Source organism: Zingiber officinale, chromosome 2A, assembly GCF_018446385.1.
Source record: "Zingiber officinale cultivar Zhangliang chromosome 2A, Zo_v1.1, whole genome shotgun sequence".
Taxonomy (NCBI): Eukaryota; Viridiplantae; Streptophyta; class Magnoliopsida; order Zingiberales; family Zingiberaceae; genus Zingiber; species Zingiber officinale.
In genome coordinates this window covers 76,714,879-76,737,804 of record NC_055988.1, presented here as the reverse complement: position 1 = coordinate 76,737,804, position 22,926 = coordinate 76,714,879, and the positions used below count along the sequence as shown (strand labels likewise).

The window sequence follows — 22,926 nt, the reverse complement described above, 5'->3', positions numbered from 1 at the left end:
GTACAAGTCATGTACTTAAATGTGCTATAGATACATAACTAAGCACAAGTAACCCACAAATGATCCTCCACAATCATAAAGGTATATCGATCCATGACAACTCAAATCGACAAACGTAAATCAGTCTTCTACTGACCGATCTAACATGAGTAAATAAATATTTACTGATGAAATTTACTAAAATAAAATGGTACACCACTGGCTAGGTCAACATAAAGATATAGATACTATCCATTACCCAACTAATAATAGCAGAGACTGGTATGTACCTCAATCCGTTATCCAACTAATAATAACATAAACTAAAACTACTGGTGTATGATATGGAAAATCGCCAGAAACTGTAATCCCTCAATCTCTATTAAGGTCGATCATCGTCAGTGGCTAACCCCTCATATGTAATATGGCTACAACATCAGACAGATACCAGATACAAAGTGGCATAACTATCACAGTCAACAATACATACTCTAACTAAATAGTAGGATAACAGTATACCAACATACCTCCTATAGCTTAGAGATATCCTGCTGCTGCCAGGTCCCAAAATCCGAAAAGTCACATCGAGAAGACCAAAACACAAAATCCGAAACACCGGAAAAATAAGACACGTAAGTCAATCCCTGATACCAAATAAATTGATATCAGAGAAATCTCGAAAATCCAGAACACATAGCAAGTATCGTATACCTGCTCTGATACCACTAAATTGTCACGCCCCGGAGGAGTCCCTGTCCGAAGAAATTTCGGCAGCACCTCCCCTGTACGGCGGACAATCTGAAACTTTCTACATACACAATATACATCAGCCACAGGCGGCTGGAATATATACACACAACCACGCAGTTATATATATATCATCAGCCCACTCGGCTGGAACAAAACCAAAACACAAAGACTGCTAGCCGGCTAGGCTTACACAACCAATAACAAATACAAAATACCACATATCAACATCAACACTCCAAAAATAAAATCGGAGTACAGAGCTAAACAAACTGATACATAAACAAACAAAACATACGTGAAACTGATAAGTCTTCTGATGTGACGTGGGGACCAGCAGACAGGATATTCCAAGCGACACCAAAACCAACCTGGTACCTGAAAAAGATAGTATCAACGGGGGTGAGTTCAACAACTTAGCGAATACCAATGGACATGAGTAGTAAGATATATCTAACAGCAACAAACATGAAATACAGCTTCCTAATCATATATAGGGAATACGCAAAACTGAAAAGTAACTGAGGAAGCTGTACTCACCAGGAACTCCTATCCAGACAAAAGGGTCGTCAAACCGAAAGTGTCAATAATCCTGTATGCAGGTCAAAAGTATGTATCCAACCAAAATGCAGCAAATAAACGCACAAATACAATCATAAAATATAAATGCATCAATGCATATGATGCTAATGATGCGTCTGGTCACCCGCCAGTCGATCATCTCACACACAAATGGTGAGACCGAGTGGGTAGTGCTGTGACAACAGTGCACTCTGTCGTCACTACTCCTGATGAGTGACGAGTGGACGGGATCTGTCGGAGTACTCTGTCTTGTGACCCCAAATCATATATAGGGAGCTCAATGCTCTCATCTCCCAGAGACGATCGGGAGGTATCTCGGCTACCACGCTGAGTCACCGACCAACGGAGCCAACGAGTCCACCTGTCACGGCTACTCGCTACACTAAATGCCGTGAGCCAAACAGAGCAGGCGGCGCGGCTACCACGCTGAATCCTCGGACCAACGGAGCCAAACAGCAGAACCACCACACACTGCCGATATACCACTAATCCATGAGTGGTGGTGTGTGCAGTACATGAAACTGGCGATGTGCTCAACCATAGTAGAGCCCATAAACAAGCATGCAATCATGATGCATGACACTAAGCATGGTCATAAACTGATCAACATAACCATATCCATATGTATAAAATGAGTACGGTAAAATCGATGGTCACATACCAAGATCTAGAGTGCACAGGTCAGATAGAATATCAAAAACCTATGTCCTGAACATAATAAGTATGGAATGTCCTGATCAGCATAAAGAAAAATCCATATATACATAATATGGGTACCACAGTATCAGTATGTCAAATCCACGGATCTAGGGTATACTGGTCCTCTATGGTATAACAACCTAGATCCTAAACATATCCCCCTTCCATAGCATATGTACCTACAATATGCACAGATCAAAACCACAAGATCTAGGTACACGAATCATATATGATATATCAATAGAAATACACAATCCAAGCATGACATAAAAACCTAAGTATCAGATAATTTAGATATACATGTCAGAAATAAAAATCCAGAGTCTAACCCTAACCTCAGTAAAGCATGGTATGTCACTCTAGAAACTAAGATACTCATGGCAATAAGGTACTCATGGCAACAAATCACGAGATATAAGTACGGATACTTCACAGGTGACAAATCTAATATGCTATGGATATCAAACAGTGACATACCAAAGGCAAACATATTCATTGCTTGTAGTTATAAAATACTATGCATATCCAATGACAATATCATAAAAGATAAGTCAAGAGGTACCCGCCTCCAATGTAGATCGTGTTGTATGTCCTCTAATCAGAGCTCTTGTCTCAAATCAAAACCCTGAAATAAATATACAATCAACACTTAGGTTTATCGTAGATAGGATAATGCAAGCCGAAACCTCAATAAATCCAATCTTATGACCTCACCCTTTTCTTCCAAAACTCGTCCAACACCTGATAATCATTTTCTATTAACATAATCCACCTTAACAATTCCTCAAATAAATGATTACTAACGAATCTAAATCTGTAACTAAACTCTAGTTAAATCCATAACTGGAAATGAAATCAAATCTCCAATCTCAACAGATTAATGAATTCAAAAATCAATTAAAGATTATCAACTAGATGTCTAATCGGATTCAGTTCCCTACCCAAACAAACATCCAACCTCCTTCTCCTCAACAAATTAAAACAATCCATTACTACAATATTATCACTCTGCATCAACCCGAAAACAAAACAAACCTCACCTCAATGTGAATGTATCACTGTTGATTCAAAGTCAAAGATGTTGGCTGCCGGAACAAGCTAGAGGTCCTACTGGAAACAAGAAACAACACCACAGCCTGAGATCAAACAATCGGGTGCTCCACCAATCCAAATCCTTCGGCACAATCTCACCTTGTTGGCTCGGGTCTAGGGCACGGCTCAAGAACAAGGAGTCGGCGGTGATCAACAGGGCAGCGCACGAGGACAGGCTGTAGTGGCCGCGGGATGGTCGTGCCTGGACACAGGCTAGGGCTCACAGACAGCGGCAACCGGCGGTGCTCAGCGGAAGTGGCGTCGTCGGCAGAGATGGGAGAATGCCAGACGATGCTAAGGCAGAAGATAGGAGTCCGGGTTTGCGTCGGCCAGCGAAGAGGAGAGGCGGCTCTCTGGTCCCTGGCGTCGTCGGCGTCGGCAGAGGAGAGGGAGGAACCGGCGGTTTGCGGCGCCGGTTAGGGCTCGCGTGAGGGAAAGAGAAGAAGCTGGGCACGCGCAGGTTTGTGGGGGAAAAGGGAAACGGCGTGTAGGGAGAAAGAAAAAGAAAATAGGAAAATGAATAAATAAATTCAACTTTTCCTCACTTAAATGGGGTAGTCTAAACAGGCTTTTCCGGACCCCGTTTTTGTCCTCGTTAACTCGTCCATACGAGCTCCGAAAAATTCCCGAAAAATTTCCAAAAATTCCGAAAAATTCCCTTATTAATATTCGCCTATTTTTCGGTATTTTACAGTAGTAATCGAGTAATCAAGAAGAATTAAATGATCTGGGAATTAATAAACCAGAAGAATTGAGAGAAAATGATGATCATAATCATGCAACAAATGAGCAGGAAGAATTGAGAGAAAATAATGATAATGATTTGAATGTAAATGACTTACAATTTTATGTATAAAAAATGAGGTGTTAGAAAAACTTGATTTTGAATATCTTATTGATGATTTTGCTTCTCAAAATGCTAGAAGATATAAATTTTTTCAATGATTATTTCATACTTTTTTTTTTATTGGTAGGTATTACACTTTTTGTGAGAAACTTAGGAAATATATTTTATATGGTGTTGTACTTTTTGAAGAATCTTGAGAAAATATTTTATATGAAGTTTATCATATTTTAAATGAAATATATTGATTTTCAAATTTTTCTATTAAACTATATTCAAATTGTATGTTAGTATTTTTTTTTCCTATAGAGGTCCCTTTACTTTTTTTTCGCCCAAAGACCCCCAAAAGTCAGGGTCGACCCTATAGGGAACATCTATAAGTTGATAGAGACTATGGATGTAGATGGAGTTGCCATGGTGGAATCTAAATTAGATGGCACGATTTTATTGTATATGCGGCTAAGAAATATGAGCACACAATGAATGGAAACAGCCTAGATATCATTTTGTGTCTCATTTCTTAATTTCTCACACATTGAGTCATCTAAACTTAGCTTTCATCAATTAATTTGTCTTTTTTTTTAATCCAGGCTTTTACAATCCTACTCATTTTTAAGTTGGATGGTCCAATCCTATAAAACAATAAATTCAAAAAATAAAGATGGATCGTATGGGCAGAGATACTCTGGTCCAGAATTTCTGGATCAGTTTTGGTCCCATGTTTATTCATTGGTTAGATGAACTGGATCCCACCTGTTTAACAGGTAGGATTCAGTTCATCCAACCAATGAATAGATAAGATATCTTTTGATCCAAAACATTTTAGACAAAAAGGATCCGACCTCGGATCGCATAGAGGTCATCAGCTTCACCCGTGGTTCGAATTTTGTAAACGTTTAAAATATCCAATATAAAATTTGAACTCTCCTTGTATACCACCACACTGTACCCGTCTCTTGGAGTCAACCTTCATACTTCTTATTAAATTGTTGTGATTACTTATATACTTGACTATTCTAGGCCGGCGGTTGGTGTTATTAGTTATCTTAATGTTGTTTAATATTAGCATAAAGCTTATAGAATAATGACAGAAGCTATTTATATTTTTTTAAAATATGATTTATGTACTAGTTTAAGGAATAATTTTTTTTAAAAAAAAATTATGTGCTAAATTGATTCACAATATTTCCAAATATTTCGTCGATGGGATCAAAGAAAGAAGGCTTAGTTAATCTGGGACAAGGTTTGAATGTTAAATATGTATGTATTCGTTTATAATATTTATATACACATATTGCCGATGAAATTAATGTCAAAAATCTCAATTGGACTAAGATAATATTTATATATTAACGATCGACTTTCTTAGTGACCAAACAAGGCTACTTAAGCCCCGGGCGAGTGCTATTCATACTTATTAATTTATCTAATTTCTTGGAAGGAAGGTTGACCGTCTAGAGCCTAAGATCCATCTACTTGGATTATAAAAACAACACACACACACACAAAACTAAGACTTCTAAAAACGAAAAACTAGAAGAAAAATAGAATTCTTTTATGCACACCAACATTATTTTGATGATAATATAATATGGTTTAGTGTTATATAAGGAGATGATATTTTATTTTTGTTAAATTTTAAAGGTAAAATATTTAGAAAGAGAACTTTAGCAAAATTATTATCCTATAATTTATAGCCACCAAAAATAATCTTTTGTAATGTCCGATAAGACGACATATATAAATTCAACATGATTAATTAATTTTAGAATTATATATGAATCGAGCTAGTTAAATTTTATAATGTTCATATTTATTAATCAAGCTAACCGAGTCTATCTTAAAATAAACTAAGCCATTAACATAATTATTTAAACTTAACTCGGTTTTATTTTTATGACCTTGAACTTGATTCAAGCTTGATTCATTTAGACACAGTGGTGGATCCAAACAAAAAAGAAAAAGGGTGTTCAAAGAAGGGAGCTGGAACCTATCTTCCTTTTCACTGTCTCTCGGACTACAATATACTGGTAGAATTTTTCGAGAACAAGGGGTGCTCAAGCACACCCCCGCTCCTCCCTAGATCCGTCACTGTTTAGACATTATCAAACTCTCAATTTAAGAATATTTAATTATTTAAACTTTATCTTTTAAGATTATTTAATTGATTATTAAATTTAATAAATAACTTTGTTTATTCATTTTAATTTTTTTATTCATTTAGCATGTCGATTAAAATTAATATTATTTATAAATATTATTCATGAACCACCAAAGTTTATTCATGAATATTAGCTAGTTGAATATATATATATATATATATATATATATATATATATATATATATATATATATATAAAAGTATATTTATTTAGGTTAAGGAGTTATTAAATTTATTTATTTAATTAATTTATATATTAAATAAATATAAATAAATTTTTATTAAATACGCTAAACTATTTATAAACATTAAACATTTGATTTATTCAGAGTCTATTTGATTGATTCAGAGACTAGATCTAATTCTCCCTGAAACTAATTGACGGGAGTTTCGTGCCTACGTTCCTTAATGATAAAATATAATATTTCAAATTACATGGGTATGAAGATTAGATAAATTATGGGCCAAAATGAACTTTGATACTTGTTTAGGGTTTTAGTACATTTGGTTGGCGGAACCGCCAGTACCTTTTATTTTGCGTTCACCTTTTTACCCTATTTAACTAACCGCCACGTTGTAATTAACTGGCTCCTCCCTCACCTCTCCGCACTTATAATTCTGAATGAACTCCCTCTTTCTCTGCCGCGCTCTGCTTTCAAGTTTCCCGAGAAGCTAAAGGAAGCAGCGGAGGAGAAGGGGCGGAGATCGATGCCGGAAACCGCCATCTCCTGGTGAATTGGCTGAGGACAGACTCATCAGGGAACCTGATAGGCGCCCGGATGGTAGCCCTCGCCCACTCGCTCACCGGAGGCGGACTGCGATCGCTGGCGTCGGCCAATCGAGTCGCGGGCAGGTGCCCGGAGGCGGACCGCGGCGCGGCGGTGTCGCAGCGGCTGGTGGAGGCGGCGCACCGCGGAGACTCGCGGTCCGCTGCGGAGTGCCTCGCCGACCCCGCGATCGACGTCAACCACGCCGGCGCGGTGTGCCTGCGGACGCGCCGGGTCGCGACGGCGCTCCGCGAGGAAGCCGCCGACGAGATCCGGGTGGAGTACGTGGATCTCCTCACCGACGCCTCCGCCCTCTTCGTCGCCGCCCACGCCGGCGATCTCCCCCTCGTCCGCCGCCTCCTGGTTCGATCTCCTCCCTCAACCCTACTCCGTTCCGTTTTCATATGAAACGTTTCCATTTCGGGTCACTGGTCCCTTCCGGAAACCCTATTTTCTTCGCCGGCAAAATCCCGTTCCTCAAACCTCATCGTCTCCTCCGTCCGCCGCCTCGTGATGCGTGACTAGCGAAACCACTTAGCTGGCGCCACTGTGCTCCCTGTTGGTCAGTTATTGATCAGCATAATTAATTAAGGTTGCTGTCGATCGCTTCAACTCGGAAGGAATTCCAGTCCTGTAGATGTAGATGGGGATTTGGATCGGACGTTTCGACAAACTGCATTTTGGATAAGATGAAGTGAGTAGCGGCGTGACGTACTGTGCCGTACGCCTCTGACTCTCTGCTTTAGCGCTGCACGCCAGCTGGTCGATCTGGGACACCTGAAGAGAGAAGTGCTTGTCTTCCAGCGTCGGTGCGCCCAGTCATGGCCTTGTAGCTTATCTGCTTCGTCCCCACAACTTTAAATACGAATTGAGTTAGCAACAGCCCAAAGATTTGCAGATAGAGAGAGAGAGAAGGAAGGGGAGACAGAGAGAGGAATGGAGTGTGGTGGTTCATGCAGTGGTTGGTTGCATCTTGGTTCTGTGTCAGGGTGTCATGTCTGTGGTTGTTGCCGACCATATTGATGCGATTTCGTAACTTTTTTTTCTTGCTTTTCTGTTTGATTTGGAGTTACTGAACTTGATTGTTGAGTGCAGGAGAAAGGGGCGGGCGTGAACCAGAAGCTGTTCGGAGGGCATGCGATTACGGCGGCGGCGAGGGAGGGGCGGGCGGAGGTGGTGGAGTTGCTGCTCAAAGCCGGGGCGTCGCAGCCCGCCTGCGAGGAGGCGGTGGTGGAGGCGAGCGTCCACGGGAGGGCACGACTCGTTGAGCTTCTCATGCGCTCTGATCTCGTGCGGCCTCACGTCGCCGTCCACGCGCTCGTCTCGGCGGCCTCCCGGGGATACGTCGATGTCGTCGACGGCCTCCTCGAGGTCCGGAAATTTCTCTAAAAGTTGACATTTTGTTCTGGTTGCTAATTCGATGTGTCCGTGCAGGGCGGCGTAGAGGTCAACGCGACTTCCCGTGTGCTCCTCCGCTCGCTCAAGCCATCGTTGCACACCAATGTCGACTGCACCGCGCTCTTCGCTGCCGTCGTCAGCCGCCAGGTCGCAGTCGTCCGGCGTCTACTCCAGGCCGGAGTGCGCAAGGAAGCGAAGGTTAGGCTGGGCGCGTGGTCCTGGGACGCCGCCACTGGCGAAGAGCTCCGCGTCGGGGCCGGTCTCTCGGAGCCCTACGACGCCACGTGGTGCGCCGTCGAGTACTTCGAGTCCACCGGCGCCATCCTCCGACAGCTCATGCAGCATCACTCCGCCATTGATGCCCCCCACCACGGCCGAACGCTCCTCCATCATGCTGTCCTCTGCGCCAACCCCGGAGCCGTCGACGCCCTGTTGGCCCTCGGCGCTAACCGCGAGCTCCCGGTCAAGGCCGGCCGCGACGTCGAATTCCGGCCGATCCACCTCGCTGCACGGCTCGGCTTCGTCTCCGTTCTGCGAGTTCTCGTCGACAAGGCTGGATGCGATCTGAACTCGAGGACCGAATCAGGGGAGACGGCGCTGATGCTCTGCGCGCGCCACAAACGTGACGGCTGCCTGCGAATCCTCATATCCTCCGGCGCCGATCTTGGATTGCGGAGCTTCTCCGGAGATTCGGCTATATCTTCTGCTGCTTCGAGCAACTGGAGCATCGGTTTCCGAGACGCCGTCCTCTGTGCCATCTGGTCCGGCGATGTTCCTCGGTCGAGCAATCCTTCCGTCTTCTCACCAATCGCGTTCGCTGCCCGTCACGGCGATGTTGCAGCCTTGGAGGTATTATTGAGACGCCATGAAATCGACATCGACGAACTAGACGGCGTCGGCGACACCCCTGTCATGATAACGGTCAAGGAAGGCCACGTAGAGTCTTTCCGCCGCTTGGTCTTCTCCGGCGCCGACATGAAGCACCGAAACAAAGAAGGTGAGACTGCGATCGATCTCTTGCGTTCGAAGGAGAATCGCGAACTATTCGAGCAGGTGATGCTCGAATTCATGCTGGAACGAGGTGGAACCGGACACTTCCACGCCCTGCACTTCGCCGCTCGCCGGGGAGATATAGCGGCGGTGCGGCTTCTGACCAGGAGAGGGTGCAACGTGAACTCCCTCGACGTCGAGGGCTACACGCCGCTGATGCTGGCTGCGAGGGAAGGACACGGGGCGACCTGTGAGGCGCTGATCCTCGCCGGCGCCGAGTGCCGCCTCGCGACGCGGCGCGGCGAGACTGCGCTGTCGCTGGCGAGGGCGAACGCGAAGCTGGGGAAGGAGGCGGAGGAGGTGATACTCGACGAGATGGCGCGGGCAGTGGTGGTGGGCGGCGGCCGGGTGAAGAAGCACACCAAGGGCGGGAAAGGGGCGCCGCACGGGAAAGAGCTGAGGATGGTTGAGGCAACGGGTTTGCTACGGTGGGGCAGCGCGCGCCGGAGGAACGTGGTGTGCGGGGAAGCTGCAGTGGGCGGGAGCGCAGCCTTTCGGAAGAACCGGAAGGCGAAGGGCGACGCCGTCGACGAGGCCGCACTGTTCAGGGTGGTGACGGCGACGGGAAAGAAGAGGGAGGTGCACTTCGTCTGCGAGGGAGGTGATGAAGAGGCGCAGCTTTGGGTGAGAGGGATTAGACTTGTAACCACGGCAGCGTTGGGGAATCCGAAGTCGTGCAGTTCGACTTCTTCTTGAAGGCAATCCCAAGTTGTGCAGCAGTTGGACTTTTGTTTATTTCGTCTGTGTTGTGTCGAGTGGTGTGTCACGGTGCAGCATACGGACTTCATTGAGATCTTTGGAAGGTTTCTTCTGCTTACAGCTCATTGTACAATATCCGATGCTTTATTTGAGATTTGGGTTGGAAGTCTCTGTAACTTGTAATGGAGGCTATGTATTTACTTTATTTTTATAACCAAGGTGTTCAAACCCAATTAATCCCAGTAAGCTGTTGATACTGGATCCGAAATCTTTACAAGACCATCCAACTTCAAATCGATATTTAGCTTGTGAAAGCAAATTTATAAGTTTTTTTTTGGATATTTTTTCATTAAATTTAGCTCTAGCATATGTCCCAATAGAGAATCGAATGACATTTCTTTTAGCTCCATTACGTCCATGCCTAGAGGGGCAAAGGCTATGTATTTATGCTGAATCAACTAGTGAAAGTACATCCAATTGCTAATGGAAGAATTGTCCACAGAAAACCATGGTATTTGCAGAGTTTGAAATGCTAAAATCAATAATCAACCTGAAATATCCAAGTCCTACATCCCCTTATGCTAAGGGTGGAACTTTTCCTGGTGCCAGCTTTTGCAAATAAGTTTTACATTTTAAGAGACTTATTCCCTCAGGTATCATTCCATTTCCTAAGTCCAGCAGGCTTTCTGAGTCTCATTGGATATCCTAGAAAAGAACACATTTCGTGTTACAGAATCCCCACTGAGTTGGGTGTAAAGACGGTAAGCATAATTTTGAACTCCAGGGCACTGCCAAAGGTTAAATCTTGGGATGCGACTTAGCTACTGTTAATTTCTTTCTCCTTAGCCTTGCACATATCATCCGCCGTCTTCACAAATCGCTTAGTCATTTCGTCAATCTGTGGATGAGATTTAAACATAAGCTGAGACATCTACACGCACAACACTTTTATTCTCTCTTTTTCTTTTTGTATTTTCTGTTACCTCTTTCTCAAGCCTCTTGATATCATCTTTTGGAACTCCTGCAGCTAGTTTCTTTATAGAGTCCTGTGCCTGCAAAGTAAACAATGCAACTTATTAAGTCACTAGTTAGTATTGATTAGCAAAAATGATCTTTCAACTGCTAGGGTTTTTCAGATAGGTTCTCTCTACTAATTGTCCAGCACTTTCAGGAGCAGGTCGGATTTCTATATGGGTCAACAAGAGTTTCTGAGGTTAATTAGCACAGGTCTGCAGAGTAACTACAAGAAGAAACAAAAATATGTGCTAAAGCAAGTATGTGCTTAAGCAATTTGACTATGGTTACTATGTAACAAGAAATCAATTTTAGCAATGGAAGGTGGGTGAATGCGCATTGAATTGGATTAGTTCTCGATCAACAAAATTTGACTCGAGCTGAGATTTTTGGATCAGAGAAAGGTTGATCTGAAACTGCATCCTATACCAAGTTGAATACATTGGACCCAATCTGAGTTCAATCAAGTTGAATTGGGTCAGTTATCAATTTTTAGTCCACATCAAAATATAATACTAATGTGAAACAAGAAACTTACTTCATGCAACAAAAAATTAAATTCTAATGCTACAACCTAAAAAAACAAGACTAATAACTAACAAAAATAAAAGATTACTAGCATTTCTAAACATCTCAAAAGCATATGCTTTGTAATTATAATCTAACATGGATATGTACCACACATAATTCTCAATAACACCAGCTCACTTATGCTTAAAATTTAGTATAAACCTTATGCAGCCGGATCATTGCACATGAATACATACAGCATATGGGCCCTTATCAATAGAATCATTTGCAATTCAGTATATTATTGCAAGTATAGCTGATTGCCTTCAGCTTGACTGCATGATGACCATGCATGTGGCTTCTCTGGTGCAATAAAGCATTGACCACTTTTTAAAATAATAGTTCTTTTGGTGTTCTTTTCTCAATGGACTTTACTGCTGGGCTTAATTTGATAGAAAGATAGGAGGGAGAGAGGGAAAGTTTTATACAATTGCACATTGAGTATTGTTCACCCATGTATATTTTTTGTATTGCTTTCCCTCTCCCTGCCCCTTTTCCCCTCACATCAGTTTAGTAAACCTCAGATGGGAGGGGAAAGGAGAGGGCATGGGTGAGGACAAGGATCATCAAATTGCCTATGAACATGAATGATTCATGCACATTTTTTATGTGGCATAATTATAAAAACAGAATAGAGAATCTAACTGGTAGAGCTCCACTCTGTCAATTTAATGGCCAAACTATAGATTTATTGAATTGCATATTAACTTGCACGTCGCCTAGCAAGCTTGTAGGTACATAAACCAATGCCAACAAAATTAGTTTACTGGCACACGGAATAAGTATTGATATAGAAATTAGAATAACCAATTTGCAGATCAACACCAAGCAATTATTATGCAGTCATAGGGACATAATATTGTGTTTCTGAACTCTTTACAACTAACTAGCAAGCACCTTGCAGGATAGAACCATATACTTAATCAAAATACTCAAAAACATGGGCATATACCAGCTCAGGATGACAAATTCATGATGATCACAGAAGCGACATGGCATGAATGTACCTTTTGACGAGCTCTTCTGACACTCTGTTTAACATCTTCTGAAGATTTTGCAACCACCTTACAGAGTGCCTGAGAAAACAAACATGATTAAGGCTACATTATGCAAGCAAACACAGTTTAGACGGAAGAAAAACACTTAAAAGTGATTTACCTGAATGTTCTCCTTTGTGAGACTAAACACCATTGTCCATATCAAAATCACAAAAAGAAGCAAGTCAAGTTTTGCATTAACTCCTCTAGGTGAGTACCACTACTGAAACTATTGAAAGGTTAATAACTTACGGAGGAATTACTGCAAGTAATCGCTGACCATCAGGTGTTGGATTTAAACCTAATGGAGATGCGACTATTGCACTCTCTACTGCTTTCAAAGTCTGCATCACAAGAGGTTTTCAACAATAATAAAAAAACACGGCATGTAAAATTCACGTGTCTATATGCAATGAGAATTTTTTCTGGCAGAATTGCTCGACATACATTTTTATCCTGGCATAATATGAGACGTAATGAACTATGTCCTCTAGTTATAAAAAAATAAGTGAATTCTGCAAGATTTTGGCATTGAGAAGTTGCATAAAAGCAACTTAGCACTTCATTAACCAGCTAAAAAGCTCAGCAATAAATTGGAATTGTTTGATTTTTAACTAGCTGAAAGATCAATCTTCTGGAAAAGACTATGATTCTGCAACTGAAACTGTATGATCATGGGAGAATAGCTTGGGTACTTGATTATACAACAATGACTTTGAACATCATAAACCATGCTATATTACATCATTACTATCAGCAGCTCCACTAGATGAATGTGAACAATCATGTTTATAACAATAATATTGAATATTTATAATGCAGAAAACATGTTTATAATGATAATATTGAATATTTGATAATCTATCAGTTGAGGTTTAATAAGACGTCTTCTAAGTGTTTTTCTCCAATGGTGATGATAAAAAGATGTCAAGGCCAACTCATTCATGTTCCATTTACCTAAGCCAACTAGATCATCATTTTTGCTCCACTAAAAACCAGGTGCCAGGTCACAAAATTGACAAACAATAGTCCAAGGAACACTTCTGAATAAAACCAAGTTCAAAGGGTTATACGTCTCGAAATTAATTTATCATAGATATATCTTTTGTCAAATTGATAGTGTTTGAATGTTATAGCATTATGGATATGGATTTTTCTAGTAAAATACTATTATTGATAATGAGTGAGGCAGCACAACCATCATTTATAATACGAAAAGATGATCAGCCAAAAAGCATTAAATAAGTGAAGGGGGAAAAGAGTACTGCACTCACAAGTAGCATTGTTAATCAGCGATGAATATGCAGTTGTTAATATTGAAGCAAAGTTTTAAGTGCACAATCAGATCTAATCAAGTGGATACAAATACAGCAAGACCTTGGTAAAATAAGTAGCACATATCTATGCATCCTCTAAATTTTACATTATTCATATATTTATCAAACTTGAATTAGAAAACAAATGTAGACATCAACATATTTGCTATACTAAATTCTTATTCAAACAAACAGGAAAAAAATAAAATATATATTTTTTTAAGTAAATCGCATTAACAAGACCAACTAAACATGTGAAATGATATAATTAATCACGTCCAAAGTGTCGTGAATACTTTCAAGATTAATCAAAACCATAATTTAATCTGTGAAAACAAGGTTAGACATGATCAAGTTTACACTTCTTAGGTTGCAAACACAAATTGTTCTGAACATTCAGGTCATGAGCTTGATTTATATTCTTAGCTTTTTCATCAACTTTAATCTACTCTGCATGCTACATTTTTTATTGTGCAATTCCTTGTTTAAAATGCTTTGTGGGTCAAAGTTTAAAACATTTAGGGTGCCTTCCCATTATTAGGAACTGTCTAGGCTATAGAACATCAAGTGTATTTTGCTTAGCTTATGCCAAAATTCTGTTAAAGCCTAATGGTAAGTGATCCGGTGGTAAGAGCCCGGGACCCCCTAACAAGGGGTCAAGGTCACGTGGAGGTCAAAGGGCCAGGTGGTCCGTCGAAGAAGGGTGAGCCGACCGGACGCATGGAAAAAGGGCAGGCCGATCGGCCTGCCCGTAAACGTTTGATAGGGAAAGACGCCCTGACAGGAGTCAGGGTGCAAAAGCTACGGCATCGAGCAACACTTCACGTCCGTAGCTTATCCCCAGAGCAACGGTCAAGCCGAAGTAACCAATCGGGAAATTCTTCGCATTCTGCGCGCCCGGCTCGACCATTTGGGAGGAAGTTGGCCGGATGAAGTGCCGGGCGTCTTATGGGCCATCCGAACGACGCCGAAGGAAGGGACGGGTGTCACGCCGTTCCATTTGGTGTACGGGGGCGAGGCGGTCATTCCGGTCGAAGTCGGCGTCGAGTCCGTCCGGATTCAGAGGTATGATAACGGCAACGCCGAACGGAGGAACATGGAGCTGGATTTGGTCGACGAGGAGCGAGCCAAGGCGTCCGTTCGGCTGATGGCGTACCGACAGCGGATGAAGCAAAATTACAACCGCCGTGTAATTCCCAGATCATTCCAGGTCAGCGATCTTGTCTGGAAGAAAGTCAAGCCGGTCGGCGATGTCGGCAAACTGGAGGCACCGTGGGCGGGCCCCTTCAAGGTTATTGAAAAGCTCCGCTCGGGCGCATATTATTTGGAGGATGAAGACGGGCGGCAGCTAGATCGACCGTGGAGTGCAAATAATCTCCAGCCTTATCAAGCTGAATGAAAGGTGCACGAATGTAAATCATTTTTTTATATGTTGGTCGCCCATGTCCTTGTAATGCAGGAAGCAAAATTAATGCAAAGGATGGCCAAGGGTTCCGCCGATCGGTAGTGTCGAAGTTAGCCGTAAAGGCCATCGAGCTCCGACGTTAAATATCGAGAGACGAGCCGGCGTCTATAAACGTCCGAGCGGAAGACCGTCGAGCTCCGACGTTAAATATCGAGAGACGAGCCGGCGTCTATAAACGTCCGAGCGGAAGACCGTCGAGCTCCGACGTTAAATATCGAGGCTGCAAGTGTCCGAGAAGTTCGCCGCCAATACCGTTCGACCGACTCTACGTTCCGCTCGGCTCAGGGCCCAAAGGTTGTCGGCTTATAGCGAGCGATCCTTGCTAGCAAAGCGGAAGGTTACGCGTCCGGAATATCCGAGCGGAAGGGCATGGCCAAGTACTTCGCAAGAATGCCGTTCGAATGTCAGAGGTGCGGCGTCTATAAACGTCCGAGCGGATAGCTAGTCACATGATACAATCAACGATAACCTGGTTATACGGCTGAGCGGCTCGCTCATCAAAAATGTACGGAAAATCCTTTTGGGGGTAAGGCACAAAGAAAAAGTTGGTCAGTGAAAGTTAGGGATATTAGCATGTAAATGCCGAGCGGTTACGTCTGAAAACTTAGCCGCTGCGCGGTCGCATGATAGATGTAATTAAGACGATCGAATTGATCCGGATGGAATCGTGGTGCCGAGCGGAAAGGATATAAAGAACACTTCGGCGTGACGAGGGAAAAATGCCTTGCTAAAACAGAAGTGAAAGGAGCAGAAGGGCATCTATTACTCATTAGGTAAATCAAACAAGTCATTACAGAGATAAGTTGGGCCGAACGGCGGGAATACAAAAAAAAAAAAAAAGTTCATGAAAACTCTCCTCACGCATCAAAATCAAAAAGAGCGTCGGGGATGGAGTCCATCACGCTCGCGAGGTCCTTGGGGGGGATGGTCAGCTCGGCAGGCAGGTGGCCTTTGGTCTTCAGATAGCCCACCGCCGCCTTGATCGCCTCCTCGAAAGTGAGGGATATCTTGTCGGTAAACTTCTCTCCGAAGTCTTCCGAGAGGAGGAACGCCTTCCTCCCTTCTTCGGAGCGAGCCGACTCCCCCTCTTGATACTCTTTGAGCGCGACGTGGGCAGCGTCGCTGGCGGCCTGAAGATCCTTCAAATCTCCATCAAATCTTTGGAGGTCGGCCGAGCGGCTCTCTTTCTCTGTGGCAAGCAGGGCGTCCAAATCTTTGATGCGTTGTTCCAGCCCTCGGATCTCCACTTTCATCCGGTCCATATCCTCGATGGCCTGGAGCTTCCGGGTGGTCGCCGTCTTGATCTCCTTATCTCGTTGCTTGATCATCGCCTCAAGCCGGACGACCTTGCTCGCCAGATCGGAAGCCCTTTTCCGCTCGGCTTCCAGTGATTTTTTGGCCTTCTCCAGAGCGGCCGTCGATTGTTGGTTGTCCCCGGAGGCTTTAAGTTTTCTCAGCTCGTCCTCCAGCTCGGCCAACCGATTGCTAATAGCAATCTGCTCCACCCAGTTCTACGATCAAAGGTGAATAGGTTAAAAACTTAATTCAACTACACGAATAGAGAAGAAGGGCATACCCCGGTGGCCTGTTGGAGGTTGCTGTCGCCGAGCTGCCCAGGAGTCATCTCTTTTATGCGACGCCGAGCGTCCTCCCAAGCTTTTCCAAGGTGGCCCGTCAAGGTGATCTGCTGCTCGGGGACCACGGGCCGATCAGCAGCAGCCATGTATCTCTCTGAGGGGAGGCGCAGAACGGTCTTAATTAAATTCGAGCCGCTCGGCTCGCTCTGAGAGGCATCGGCCTTACCTGTGGACGAGGAGGGGAGGTCGCCCAAACGCCTGATACGGCGCAGAGTTCTAGAAGGGCTGGATGGCGGCACCTCAGAGCTGGCCCTCGGAGAGCCATGTGGGGTCGGAGTATTCTCGAGGGAAATCGTCCCGGACAACATCGGAGCATCCGCGCCCCGCTCGGGCTGTGGCTCATCAAGGGGACTGGAGGCATACACAGATTCCGGGCGTCGACGCTTCCGAGTGCGTAGCGGCACGTCATCGGCCGAGCGGCCCTCCACCTCGGCTTCGGTAGGAGGTTCTATGTCGCCCGCGACCTCATCGTGAGACGCAGGGGCGTCTGAGGCTTCGGGGACAGTTGGTGTCCCCTCGCCTTCTTCGCCGGCCGGATCAGCTGGAGAAAGGCCCCGTTCGGCGGCCTCCTTGTTCGTCACCGCCTCGATCTGAGCGACCTTCAATTTGAGCTTCTCAGTAGCTTTGGCGCGTCACATGACTTCAGCTGCAGAAGCAAAAAATAAATCAGTTAGAACAAAACAAACGGGAAGATAAGGGAACTTACTCATGCTGCAGGGCAGGTCGACCGTGGCAGAGGACAAGTCGAATATGCGCATTACTCCCGGGAGGAGTAGCTTGTCAATATGATAGCGCTGGCCAACTAGTCGTTCGGCTATGAAGGTAGGGTTGCGCCGGCATCGCCGTCTGCCACTTGGTCCGAAAAGTTGGCCGCTCGGGAAAACGTATATAGAAAAAATGCTCCTTCCAATGTTTGTTGGAGCTCGGCATGCCATCGAAGAGGACGAAACCTATCCTAAATTGAAAAACAAAAGTACCCCACTCGGCCTGCTTGGGATAGTAAAAGTAGTGGAAGATTTTTGGATCTAAGGGGATGCCGTTCAGTTTGAACAAAACTATTACTCCGCTCAACAGCCTAATAGAGTTGGGAACTACCTGGCCGAGCAAAATGCGGAAGTAATTGTAGACTTGCAGGAAAAATTCATGGGGTGGGAAGCGTAGTCCGGCCAGAAATTGGTCTCGGAAGAAAAGAACTGTGCCGATCGGCGGTTCATGAGGCCGATTGGCCGGTGTGGCTAATACTATTTGGTGGTCAGAAGGAATGTCGTAAGTCCTAGCGAGACGCAACGCGTCCTCCTCGTCAAAACGACTTTCCATGGTCGAGTACCATAGACCCGGAGCACCGCCGGTTGACTGCGAAGTTGATCGAAAGACAGGAATACGGGACAAAAGGGGAAGGTTCAAGCAAGAAATGGAGGAAAACCGCCTGAAGGAAACGATTAACAGCAAGAAGAAAACGTTGGGAACGAGAAAGAGGGTCTTACGAGCAAGAAAGATGATCGACGGGGGCCTGGGGGTTGCCGAAGAATCAAGGGGCGAGGTCGCCGGAGAAAAAAAGCGAGCAGAGGAGTGCCGGATGAAGACGAAGCAACAAGGCGGCGGAAACGAAGTCGCGGGCTTTATATCGCCGCCCGGGAGCAACCTCTACCGTCCGATCCAGGTCGTCGATAACGAGGTCATCATCCAGCCGTCCATTTCAAACGGCGGCTGTCCCATCGAAAGTGACGCCACCGCCATACGCTGACAAACGCACGATCGCCACGTGTCAGCGGGATACTGGCCGCATTTAATGAGCTCCCCTTACCGTGCTCAGCGCACGTGATGGGTAATAGGGGAGAGCATCGGACATGGATGCCAAGAAAACACAAGGCATGGACAAGATACCGCCGGACGGATGAACATCCTTACGCCTGGCCGATCGGCCCAATGCAGCCATCATTGCTCAGTCAGATCGGCAGTCCAGTCAGTCGGACTTCGCCTCCTTCGACTAGACTCGAGGGGGAGGCAAGTGATCCGGTGGTAAGAGCCCGGGACCCCCTAACGAGGGGTCAAGGCCACGTGGAGGTCAAAGGGCCAGGTGGTCCGTCGAAGAAGGGTGAGCCGACCGGACGCATGGAAAAAGGGCAGGCCGATCGGCCTGCCCGTAAACGTTTGATAGGGAAAGACGCCCTGACAGGAGTCAGGGTTCCGACGCTCAATGAAACAGTAAATAATGACCGAGCGGAAGGCCTAGGAGAAAGCAGGACATAATGGGCGCGCCGGCCGGCTGGCGTGGGGAGTTAGGGCCATCCGGACGACGCTCTTCGCGCCGGTCGGCCGGCCGGACGTCCTGGCCGGGCGGTGAGTGAAGGATAGGAACATCTTCTGACAGCCGACAAGTCCTATGGCCAGGCCATACTCTAAGTCTGACAACAAGGTATTCTGTTGTCCCATCGGAGACATGATTGAACTGTAGCAGTATGGTGTCAGGTAAGCTCTCTGACAGGTACATACCGAGGTATGGGCTGCGGACACGTATGCGCCCCGGGGGACGTGCATTAGTTCTTTCATCGCTCTATATAAAGAGCCTCTTCCTTTGCCGGAGGTACGCAATTTTTGGACAAGCTTGGAAGCTCCTTTCTCCACTACTTATCTGACTTGAGCGTCGGAGGGTCGCCGCCGGGAACCCCTTCCCGGCCCGACTTCTATGCAGGATCGCCGGAGCTTCGGAGGCCTGCGTCATCGACTAGGAGAGCGCCACATGCTCAGCGTCCTTTGGTTCGGCGATTCGGACAGGATCAGTAACCAAGTTCCTATGGATTAAAATTCTATCTAGTGCTTCTATACCTTGATAGATAGCAAAAGAAAAAGAATGATTGAACTCTAATTCCATAACAGTGCCCAAGAGATGCATAATAAAAAGAAAAAAAAAAGTTTCCTTCCACAATTGTATAATGAAACATAAGAAAATATCCATGAAAAAAGAGAACTTTTTGAGTCAAATCTTAAGGTTTAAGAATTAGAAATTTTACATCGGGATCATAAGGTGTCACCGAGAGTGTCTTTGAATCTATGACAGAGACAACAGCAACATGATTAAGAGGCATTTTTCCACCTCCTGTCTCTACCAAAATATGATCCAGCATTCCTGCAATGAGAAAAAAATATCGAGTTGTAGTGAGGAAAAAAAAGAAAATATCAAAATTGCTACAGGAAATAGCAAAATAAGACATACCTGCAGATGCTCTTCCAGTCCTGAGTTTACTCAACTCACGTGACAAAGCGACAATAGCAGCCTCCATTTGTGACTGAGTGGTTGACTTCAATGTAGGGCCAAAATTAGTGTCAACTTGATTTTTATCATCATCAGTTTCATCCTCTAAAATATCGTAGTGGAGAAATAATCAAATTAGGGAAGTATGAAAAAGAAAAAAAAAGAATAGTTAAATTGTTACAAATTTTATTGCCAATCAATGATACACAGATTTCACCTATTTTGAATGTGTCTTCTTCATGATCAAGTTCAAATTTACAACAGAAGCAAAATAGTGAATATAGTAAGTAAAAATGATTTGTAATAGGGAGTTACTGATATCAAATTCTATTTTCTCCATTAAATGATCCACTAAACAGCAGATAATTGAAGTCAAGGAATATACAAGATTATGCTGACAACATATCATATGATGGCCTAGATTACAAAAATTCTCCTTCACTGTACTTGATGAATGAATTGTGTCAGCAAGTATGCAAAAGTGTTATTCATGCAATTGAATGTGGCCTCACCTTAGAATGTATTAAACCATAACTTGGTTCCAATAAAGAAAGAGAGAGACTAAATAAGAATTGGTTAGCAACGATATTAGGATATAGTAGGAGATTGAGCCTGATGGTGCAGGAGGATCCATATAGCCGACCCCATTATCCACTTAATAGGATAAAGAATTAGTTGTTGTTATGGTTGTTGTAGGTTCCAATGCCTTACACTTGGGGGAAGATCATATCCAATAACCAACCAAAAGTTTGCACCCTTGCTTATCACCCTATTATTATATCTACTATTAATTTACATTATGTGCGCTCCATGGATCCCTTGCTCTTTCCTAATAGCATAAACTTTTAGCATAATAAATTCAGTTTTTTTAATATGTTATTGACCTAAGAAAGCAAGTCGTCACTATAATTCTTGACTCATTTTGTTGTAGCACAGTAGCAGGCCTATTTCGCTTATTTGTGCATAGTTGGTTGATGATTAGCTTGCATTATCTTTTCTTGGTGTCCATATATCAAGTCTAGTTTCCAGATCAAATTTGCATTCATTGGGATGTCAAATACACTTTCTCTTACCTCCACTCCCACATTGATCCCTCTACTCTAGTCAAGGTCTTGCCGTCAGCCAAGTTTCTATATTCAGTCATGAGGCAGGAAGTATCTGACCCTAGTTTTTCTTTCTCATATTTAGATAGGTTTAATTTGTTAGCATGGTCGAATCTGTATCTGGCAGCCAAAGTTTTTGATATAACAAGGATGAGTCATCTACGAACATTATTAGGATTTTTTTTTTAAAAAAAAAATCTCTTATTTCATAGTAGCTTTACAACCATAACTTCAAATAACATGACATGCATATCCAACTCCATTGTAATCAGGCAAATATCAGCTCATCCTCTGTTAATGTTTCTAGCATATATAGGAACGAAAAGCTTCTCGATCCAATATCATATAGCTAGTGTTTATTGACAGACACAAATGCGTGTTTCTTCAGTATTTAATCAATCAAAAGCAAACTACTATCAAACAAAAAAAATTGACCATATGAACCGAGGAAGACAGAAGTAAAAGAAAACCAAACCAACGGAAAGAAGCATAAAGGCCAGCAACTCACTCGATTTCCTTCCTTTAGCAAAGCCCCGATGATTTCCCATTAAAGAATCGACATCCACACGGTACAATCCGCCACGGGAGCCGCAATGGGACGCCGCGTTCAATGCGGGATCGCCCTGGGATAGATAGGAGAAGGGTGATAAGGTGCTGATTCTGCGAGGATGCCGGAGAAAGAGGGTCCTCAGCTGTAGAGCCCGCCGGAGACAAATCGCCATGTTTAGGGTTTTGGGTGTCTCTGGGCTGTTCGCTCTCGTCGCCGGCGTGAAGAAGTGAGAGAAGCAGCGAAGGGTTTTAAAGGCGCAGAGCAAAGGTTTAGCGGTGCCCTTCGAAGACAGATTTATTTACGAAACAACCCATCGTTTTGACCAATGCTGATTTTTTCTTATATAATTAAATTGGACGGTGCGGTATGACATTCCAGATATCTATGATTCGAATCTCAACTATGACGAGTTTATAGGAATTTTTTCTTCAAATGGGGCACGTAACTAAAGGATGTTAAGCTTTTGGGCTACCCGCTGTGAACGCTTCCTGATTTATCTCCCGCTGTGAACGCTTCCTGATTTATCTCGGTAGTCGGTGGAAAATTTTCGTAAGGTCGGATCGATCATCCCAAGCTCAACATTACCCAACCTGATTAATCAATTTTTTTCTTTTATATATATATATATATATATATTACACATAGAATTAACATACTACGCTACTCCGTGTCTGCATTTAGTAAGGGTGAGCAGTCAACCCACTAAATCGACCAACTTGTTTATACCGACCCGAACCTGTAACGACCCACCTCCTACTGACTAAGCTGTGAGGCCAGGAGTTACATTTGCTAAACTATTTTGTGCAGAAAGCTAAACTAATTAAAATTCTGCTATTGACTATAAAATCTGGAATTTAATGTTCACAATACATTTTTCATTTTCATTGTTGTACATATGCTAAAGGGTGGAATTTGAACTTTTCATGCAATATCATACCATAGGACTCATGCTCAGCAATTTAA

At 43.9% G+C, this 22,926-nt stretch overlaps 2 protein-coding genes across 3 annotated transcripts; one reads left to right on the top strand and one right to left on the bottom strand.

The window, feature by feature from the left end:
• Positions 1–6,679: 6,679 nt before the first annotated feature.
• LOC122041241 (serine/threonine-protein phosphatase 6 regulatory ankyrin repeat subunit C-like) lies at positions 6,680–10,251 on the top strand. 2 transcript variants are annotated; one of them, XM_042600865.1, is made up of 3 exons: positions 6,680–7,234; positions 7,967–8,242; positions 8,306–10,251. In XM_042600865.1, exons 1-3 carry the CDS (start codon positions 6,884–6,886, stop codon positions 10,013–10,015), a joined length of 2,337 nt encoding a protein of 778 aa, XP_042456799.1. In that variant the 5' UTR covers positions 6,680–6,883; the 3' UTR covers positions 10,016–10,251. The 2 variants fall into 2 exon arrangements, with proteins under 2 accessions (XP_042456799.1, XP_042456800.1); XM_042600866.1 differs by lacking the exon at positions 6,680–7,234 and adding an exon at positions 7,258–7,874.
• Positions 10,252–10,510: 259 nt separating this feature from the next.
• On the bottom strand, positions 10,511–22,207 carry LOC122041240 (ribosome-recycling factor-like). Its single transcript, XM_042600864.1, has 8 exons — positions 21,922–22,207; positions 20,272–20,415; positions 20,069–20,184; positions 12,892–12,983; positions 12,761–12,782; positions 12,610–12,678; positions 11,002–11,070; positions 10,511–10,916 (listed from the first exon to the last, which is right to left on the bottom strand). Exons 1-8 carry the CDS (start codon positions 22,133–22,135, stop codon positions 10,836–10,838), a joined length of 807 nt encoding a protein of 268 aa, XP_042456798.1. The 5' UTR covers positions 22,136–22,207; the 3' UTR covers positions 10,511–10,835.
• Between the last annotated feature and the right edge of the window lie 719 nt (positions 22,208–22,926).